Genomic DNA, 8,650 nt, shown 5'->3' with positions numbered 1-8,650 from the left:
CAGAGTACCATGTCGGAGTCCAGACAGGATATTGTTTTAGAAATTGCACAGATGGTAAATGGACTCATAAACTCAGGCACCAATATCAGCTTCCTATGGGTACCAGCACACGTTGGGTTACGAGGGAACGAGTTGGCGGATAAGTACGCAAAGAAAGCATGTGTGACCCCTGAGGTTACCTTAGAAGTAGCTTATAGCAAGTCAGAGATAAAGTCACTTGTCAAGACAAAGTCCAGGGAGATCTGGCAGAGTGAGTGGAGTGGTGCAGCTACTGGGAGAAAGTACTTTGCCATCCAAGGGGTGGTTGGTCATGCTAGACCAACAGCAAGACCCACCAAAGAGGAGGACATCATATCTAGGATGAGGTTTGGGCGTTCTGGTCTGAACAGTACGCTATTTGTTTTTAAAAAGCATGCTGATGGAAAGTGTAGTGTATGTGGTGCTACTGAGACCGTGGAGCATGTAATAGAGCAACGTGTCAGGTTTGACCAGGAGAGGCAGCACCTCATCCTAGGACTAGAGTCAGAAAGTGTGCAATTAAACATTAAAACAATACTACAGAAGAACTCAAGTGAGATGTGCTTTAAGTACCTTTTTCACTATCTAGAAGCCACATGACTGATTAGAAGGATATAATACCTTTTTTTAATTATTTATCTATTCTTATTTTTTTATATTTAGCTGAGATAGTTTTCGCCCAGACTCACACTCCATTTCAATAGGTGGCGGTAATGCTTCCAAAAGTTGTTTGCCAACTGCCAACAAAATAGAAGAAGAAGAAGGGCGAGGTGAGACCATAGACATCATATATGATCTCCATGGTAAGAAAAGAGCTGCTGGAGCCACCGGAGCTTTTACTTACTCACTGGCTCATTAACGTCCTTGTGATAAGTGGTAAGCCCTCAAAGCAAACTAATGTAATATTTTTATCACTTAAGTAGTTGATCAATGGCTCCATAGATGAGTCTCACATACATAGTCAACAAGTAATTCACCTAATCTGCAGAAAAAACGTTTATTTGTTTTTTGGACAACATTAAAAAGTAATACAGTTGTTTATTATTTGATGTCACAGAGCAGAGCAACCCCACGTAAGATCCAGTGGTCTGGTGACTGGACAGTAGGTAGCACCACTGCTGTGATGTAATTGAGGTCTGTGCGCCTTGGTTTCTTGTAGATGGGGCAGGCGTACAGCTTCGGATCCACAGGAGCATTGGATTTGATGGCAAACATGTGGATGACAGGCATGGGTGTGAAGAGTACTTTGGGTGAGGACTCGATGAGAGTGATGTTCTTTCTGTTCCAACCAGCCCCTTCCAGGAACAAACCATAGACATAAACCCCTTCCTGTAGAGGAAAGGCATTCAATAACAAAATAGCACACGGTTAAATTCCTTTCACATTTCCAGTGAGCAGAAAACACCCACTCACCGTTGGCGAGGCTGTGATCTCCTCCATTGACTTCTTCAGGACATTGTTGTTCAGTGTGACTGTGTCCAGAGCCCAGCCTTTGTTCGCCCTGGTTACTTCTTGTCTCATGGCTGTTAAAAAACCTGCAAACATTCAAGTAAACATTAGGTCTAATAACGTGTAACTTTAGCTGCTGGAAGTCTTTAAGACGTGTCAGCTCCATCATGCTCAAAACTTCAAGGTCTTAACCAGTAATGCAGCCAACTCAGTGTTTGACATTGTAAAAGGCCTCATTCCATCAAAACCACAAACTCACCCTGAGGGTTAAAGAAACCCGTCATCCAAAACGCTTTGGGCCTTCCTTGAAACACCCAACTGTAGAACTGTTTGTTTCTCTGGATAAGCTCGGTGTACCAAAAGCCCAGAGTGGAAGACTCCCAGGAGATCTTCCTCCACAGGCTGGGCACACGAGCGTCAAAAATATTGTCCAGAGCATCACGAAGGTTCTAGGAACAAAGTACATACCAGGAGTTTGAAAGCATTTTAAAGCCTCCTGAAAATCTAATCTAACTCTAACAGACAATCGTTGATGAAAAAACTGAGTAACAAACATACAGAGAAGTGCGTATCTTAAGAAGCAAATATGAAGCGATGTGCTGAGGAATCAGAAATCTTACATCACTCATTATTATTGTGCCATCAATGGCCAGCTTCAGGTCAGTCAGACTCAAGCGCACCACAGAGATGATCCTTTGCATTCGATCCACTTCCTGACGTAGGAAGATGTTCATTGGGTTAAGAGCTCCCATTGTCAACAGTCTGGCTCTGACCTGAACCCATCAAAGTTACAGAGTTTAGATTAAGAGAACGTGTACTTTGGCCTGTAAAAAACCTAATGATCCTACCAACTGACCTCATGTGGAATGTAATTAGCGGGCAGTTTGTCCAACATGTCCTCTGCCATTTTGTGGACGATGGACTCCCGAGTCTCTCCAGATCCCCCTCCACTTTCCTTGGGCTGAATATTTGTGATTGTGTCTAACACCTCAGCAGATGTGTTTGTCTGGTATCTGGTCAACATTCATTATAGAAGAGAAATGCAATAACCTCAGAGACTCTAAGTACAGTAAATACAACAAGACCGCTTTTAAAGCTGCAGTCGGCAGGTTTTCAAAATTGCGAGTCTAAAGTCGGAAAATTCAAACTGATACACTCTCAGGTCCCTCCCCCAACCTCTAACAAGCTCCGAATCGCCCCCCAAACCCCTCCCCCTCTGTGGACGAGGTTGTGCACGTGAGTTCACACCAGTGTGAGCGCACACAAGCTGGGGCAGACTCACGCTCAGCAGCGTGTGCACAAGCTGTGATTGACAGGTAGGATTCCTCCACCCTAACGTGATTGGTTAAAAACAGCCGGGAGCGCTCGGTTTTTGTAAGCATGATTACAGGCTTCAGAGGGAGCTACAGATTTCGTTATTTTTCCTAAACAGCCTATTTAATATTCTCCTTCCAGAATCCCATGACAGTTCAAGCTAATATGACTAAAAAAAAGTTGCCGACCGCAGCTTTAATGCCTCATCATGACGACACTCTCCTTACGTGATATCAGCATTAGCGTGCAGCCCCAGTGCTTGGGGTGAATCCTCAGTGGGTAAACTCTGAATGTTATCCATGTACTCTTCTATTGTCTTACACACCGCAATTTTGTAGCCCGTGTAAAAGCAAAATGTTGGGTCAAACATCTTCTTACTGAACCACACCTGTAATTAAGAACATTGAGCTTCACGTGTCGTATCAAATGTAATACAATGCAACATAAAACACCGGGAGTTGTAACACACGAATCAACAAAAAAACTGGGATTATTACACGAGCAAAACACTTCAACAGGCGTTTGTCATAGTCATCTGTGACCCTTCCTCCATATTGCACCTCAGCGAGCATGTATCGCAAGGTTATCCATGACACATCCTGTGGGGGGGGACACAAAGTAGTGAGTGAGGGAGGGAGGATGACATACAAATATTAAACCAGGGCTGCAAAACGCTCACCTTCTTGGGGCCGCAATCATCCAAGTGTCTTTCAACAAATTCAACACTTGCAGAGAAATCGGCCGAATTGAACTCGTAAGGTATGTTCCAACCTAAGGGTCCAAATTTACGTCGTTCCTTACAAAGCCAAAAAAAAAGAAAAGGTTACCATGTAAAATCAGAAAATCCCTGTGTTATTATGACGAACAGCCTTCCTTCTACTGGAGGAAAAAAGTCACAGACACGAGTTGATTTGTGCTACACTGGAAAATACAAACCACTCAAACTTCAAAAGGCTATAAAATAAACTAAAGCCAACACATTCTCAATATGGTAATGAGGTGGAAAATTTGCCTAATGCATTATTAAAATGGCACAATTGATTTCATTATCAATTATGAAATTAATAAGAAAAAAAAGGCTACCAAATTAAGTAGTGCCATTGTCAAGGTTACGGTACTTCTAAATATGGTTAGTTCACTCTGTTTCTCATATAACCTGTGCCAGGAGCAAAGCATGTATTCTTTTTTAATATTTCCTTTAAATAAAGTTCCACTATGACACGCGTGAACTTAGAATGCGCAGTACCTGCACAGCAGTGTGTAAAAAGGCCACACCGTACAGCAAAGGCTTCCACATGGGCAGGTTGCTGACTTCCAACTGGTTCTGTGAAATTCCTGCAAATGTTCGTTTCAAACCAGCACGTATTCCCTGGGGGGGGTCGTTGGTGAACTTGATGGAAGACTTAAAAGGTAAAGAGTGAGAGACAGTCTGTGCGTGTACAAAAACTTTTAACACCTTCCTTTTTATGACGATGTTGTCAAGTCTCACCTGTAGGAGTGTGATGGAGAACAGATCGTGTGGCTCTGTGGTGATCCACACCCTGAACGTGTCATGCATGCTCTCTGTAACTGTGATAGTTTCTAGCAGCTCATCCATAAACTGCAACCCCAGGTGACAGTTCTGCAGAAGGACCCAACCTCCCTGTACACATCCAGACACAAAAGCCACGGATCAGGTCAAACAGTCAGCCATTGCTGTTGAAAGCAAGAAGCAACACTCTAGCTTGCACATCAGGACAATCCAATACACTCCCACATGAAAGCATTCACCAGATGCCGTCACCTGCTGGAAGCTGCTTTACTTTGTGAACTTTCTATGAAACCATTTGCTTGTCCACATGCACGAGAGCCACTCCTGAGCCTTGTGGTCATATACGTTCGTTCCAACAACACAGTCAGCATTTATGATTACCGCCCTATGAGGGGTGCTTTCACAAATGCAGTTTGCATCTAGGCTTATAAATGGTATGTAATGTTTTAATACTGCCAGCTGGCATTTCTAAGCCCTGGCTGCAATGCTATTTATAAACTCTGATTTCCATTACAAATCCCACTCAGACATGGTCAATTCTGTGTGTATGGCCATTTGCAAACCACAACTGGCAATATTAACACTATCTAAAACATCAGATGAAAGATGACATCATTAGCTTTTCGATGCTATATCGATTTTACGTCTAAATGTTCCCCTTGCTCAGTATTCATTTATTTATCTTTTTAATGGCGGTCAAACTGTTAGCTGGTCTCAGAGTTCACAGGTTCCCTCCAGACCCTGAATTGAGGAGTTCTTGGTCAAAGAACTGGTACCAATCCTGGAACTGCCTCAGTTGGAAAGGCTTAACTCATGCATTATACTTCTTCAGTAACTTCTAAAAGCACCTCTGTCATTGATGTCTTGACCAGCTTCCTTGCATGCACCTCTTGTCCTTGTCCCATAGATATTGCTCTGCATTCTGTAAACCGAAACAGTGGGAGTATTTACATAGACATGAACATATAGAGTGCATTTAAATAGTGCTTTCCCCCCTGGTCTAATCCACCACTCAGGACTTTGCAGTACAAGCCACAGGCCTTTAACTATACTGTACATACAAAACATAATTATCTTTCTAACACAACATAACACACACACTTACACAAGGATGAAACATTACGGGCAATTAAGGGCCACGGATCAAACCACAGACCTTTCAATTAGTGGAATTTTAACAGCCACAATCAAATGAATTTATGCTCAGGAAAACAAATACATGAGCTGGATTGCCCAGTGAACACCCAAGGTGCCACTGCAAAGAGCACACAGCAACCAACATCCAGGATACAGTTGGTTACCACGGTCACAGGGACATCAATCACAAAATTTGGGTTTCATACCGTTCTAACTGAATCAAAAGTAGATAGCGTCGCAAGTTGGGAACTGGTCTGAATGTAAACACAATCAGACGTCAGGAGATTTTGGCATTACATCTTCAAAAGAAAATAAAAAAGTTCAGTAAAATAAAATAAAAAATGGGGCAGGACAGGGCAAACTCACCGAGATTAAGTTTCTTGGCAAGTGCTTCGATTTGTTCGGTGGGATCTGAGCCCATAGAAAGGAAGCAAATGAGGGGGGTGCGAGGATCACTTTCCTGCCAGGTGCTGTGAAGGTTCAAGAGGACAGGCTCAACGAATCTCATGCCCAAAGAGTCTCCCACATACTTTCTGGCCTGAGACAAGGTGCGATCAGGGCACCAAGACCTGTGAGAAAAAAAGCTTGTGAGGTGATTGCATTTTATAATATGGTGTATTCAAACATGTAATCAACATTCAAGTAGGAGGACCCAACCTTATCAGCAAAAGCTTATGGAAAACATCAAGAGAGTTGTATCCATCTGGAGTGACGCCTTCCTCTGGGGCATCAAGATTGAGCCATGCTTTCCAGTTTTTCCCATTTTGGGACACCTACAAACCATGTCAATACCAAAACTGATGACACTACAAGCAGATGAAGAATTCAGATGTACAGATCATTCGTGGATCTATGGCTTACCTGGTTTATAATGTTAGTGAACTGTGGCAGCTTGCTGAGTTCTACCAAGTTCAGCCACACCATATCCAGGATCCAGCTGAATGGCTTTGATGGACAGGTCTTCAGGTCAAGAGCTGCGCCACCTATTGTTTCATCAATTATGTTCAGAGATGTCAAGTCCAAAAGGCAATTCAACTTTTCCTGGGAATGATGCACACCTTACCTTTAATAAGAATCTGAAATTTGTTGTGTTGTATTCTGTTATTCTGTAAGTCAATCTTGAGGGCCAGCAGGAGTGTGAAGATGAACTTGTGGTTTTCATAAAGGCTTCTGACTGTGTATCGGAAAACCTCAAACGTCAGATATTCAATAATATTTGCAATCCGCTTCTGAGTTTTGGAGGCCTTCTCAGACCTGCAAAAGCGCATTAATTAAAAACAAAAAATCAGCATAAAAAAACGAGGGAGGCAAAGACACAGAGAACAAAGCATATTTGAAGAACACGACCACACCACAGCGTGGTTAAAGAAACATCTTTGTCAACCTATTGTTCTTTCCAGACCAATTTGTTGGTCATTAGAGGAAGTAATGGTTGGAATAGTTTCCGAGCTTTAATCTCAAACATCTTATGATAAGACTGTGCAGACATACTTCTTAAATCACGATAAAGCCATACCTTGCGAGTGACAGATCAAAGATTTTGAGGAACTGACCCAAGGAGGTCTGGTACATGATATTGACCATGCTCATCTCCGTGATGAGGAAGTACAATGTGCTTCCTCGAGAGGCAACTGGATGGTATTCTTCTTGAGCGACATTGATCTTTACTTCTGCTTCAGCTGCAACACTGAGCTTTGCACTAACTTCCGCAGCAGTTTGCTTAGTCGTGGTCAGAATGCCAATCATGGAGTCATCGTCAACCAAAGAACCTTTAACCAGACAAACAGACACACTTTCACTTTAGGAAAAAGAACAGGTATGACTGGAGAAACTGGCATTAGTCTACAACAGTAACTATAGGACCTTTAGTGCTGCTGAGTTTGTACAGCAAATTGTCTTCCAACTCCTGCATCTTTCTTTTATTAGCAGTTACATCCTCAATTAGTTTCAATCTTTCTGCTTCTAGCTCCTGTTGAGATGAGTGAAAAAAAACCAAGAGCCAGTCAATATCATATTCTTACACTGGAAAAACAGTTATCTAAAACAATCACAGATAAAGTTATATTTTTAAACCAAATGGGGAAAGCAAGCTGCGTTTCTGGAACAAATGGCACACTCACGTATTTTTCTTTGAGGATGACTCGGCCGAGCAGCTGGTTCTCCAGGCCCTTCATGTTTACAGTGAAATCAATAATGGATGTTTTTGCGCTGACCTCTGGAGTGTATGCTGGATTAGGCAGTTTGGTAGTTATATAGAGCTGGAACCCATCCATTACGTTTACCTCTTTGTCTCCTACTTTGACCTATAAAAAAACATTGAAGACAATTTTAAGAGTGTACACATTTTAAAGTTGTATTGGTAAATTTGAATGGACATGAAGGTTAAAAATACCTTGAAACTGGTCCCAGATTTGATAAAGTTTTTCTCGAGCACGTTGTCCAGGGCTGGGTCGAGCTCCTCAAATATATCCTCAATGAGCATTGGGCGTCCCATGGAAATACAATCTTCCAAATGTGTGCGAAAGAATTTGTGGTTGAGGGACGTGACCTGAACATGAAATCAGTTTACTTCTACGACATGCTTTACTTAAGCGTGTAATTAGGGTAAAAATGACACAAGTGAAAATCATTTGGCTATATACTTGAAGTTCGTTGGCCTCTTCCTTTTTCTTAATCCAAGCTTTTCCCTGAGTCTGTGGATCGATGAGGAGGGGATATCTTGTTGCTTTTGTGACGATGATGCCATTCTGAACTGACAAGTCATCTCCCGGGAGTCCCTGAAGGTTCCACTCACTTATCTTAAATATTAAAAATGATAGTCAATGGTTCAAATGATTTTTTTTTACTTTTCACAGGACTAGTATCAAATAAAAATAGGCTGGCATTGTTCTCACATTGGGAGCATCCACCAGGGCAGAAATGATGTTGAGATTTTCTGTAAAAGGGATTTTGTGCTTCCGGAGCTCCGCCTCCCAGATGTCCTTCAACAACATATCACGGAAACTCTGGTTGAATGGACCGCAGTACGACAAGAAGCCGGTGAGCTGGAGTACGTCACCCACAAGTCTGAAAACAAAGGCAGAAGCAGCTGGACTCATATAAAAGCCATTATCAAAAACCTTTTAAATCTGTCCTTGAAGAACCAATCCTGAATTCTAGTAATGAACCTCTTTAAAGACTAACCCCCCTTGGAATATAACA

The 8,650-nt window shown here is 42.2% G+C and overlaps 1 protein-coding gene across 1 annotated transcript in view; it reads right to left on the bottom strand.

Moving 5' to 3' along the window:
• Positions 1-859: 859 nt before the first annotated feature.
• Positions 860-8,650, bottom strand: part of LOC142376954 (dynein axonemal heavy chain 8-like) — a 54,077-nt gene continuing 46,286 nt past the window's right edge. Inside the window, 21 exon segments of the mRNA XM_075460675.1 lie at positions 860-1,347; positions 1,432-1,553; positions 1,727-1,916; positions 2,088-2,240; positions 2,324-2,480; positions 3,009-3,169; positions 3,279-3,380; positions 3,461-3,577; positions 4,028-4,183; positions 4,271-4,423; positions 5,161-5,234; positions 5,816-6,018; positions 6,107-6,222; positions 6,311-6,432; positions 6,513-6,703; positions 6,966-7,218; positions 7,313-7,418; positions 7,570-7,752; positions 7,842-7,997; positions 8,092-8,247; positions 8,344-8,537. Coding sequence (XP_075316790.1) covers positions 1,060-1,347; positions 1,432-1,553; positions 1,727-1,916; positions 2,088-2,240; positions 2,324-2,480; positions 3,009-3,169; positions 3,279-3,380; positions 3,461-3,577; positions 4,028-4,183; positions 4,271-4,423; positions 5,161-5,234; positions 5,816-6,018; positions 6,107-6,222; positions 6,311-6,432; positions 6,513-6,703; positions 6,966-7,218; positions 7,313-7,418; positions 7,570-7,752; positions 7,842-7,997; positions 8,092-8,247; positions 8,344-8,537 — 3,353 coding nt within the window. The 3' untranslated portion in view covers positions 860-1,059.

This window comes from Odontesthes bonariensis, chromosome 3 (assembly GCF_027942865.1).
Source record: "Odontesthes bonariensis isolate fOdoBon6 chromosome 3, fOdoBon6.hap1, whole genome shotgun sequence".
Lineage (NCBI taxonomy): Eukaryota > Metazoa > Chordata > Actinopteri > Atheriniformes > Atherinopsidae > Odontesthes > Odontesthes bonariensis.
This window is presented reverse-complemented; position numbering and strand designations above follow the sequence as displayed.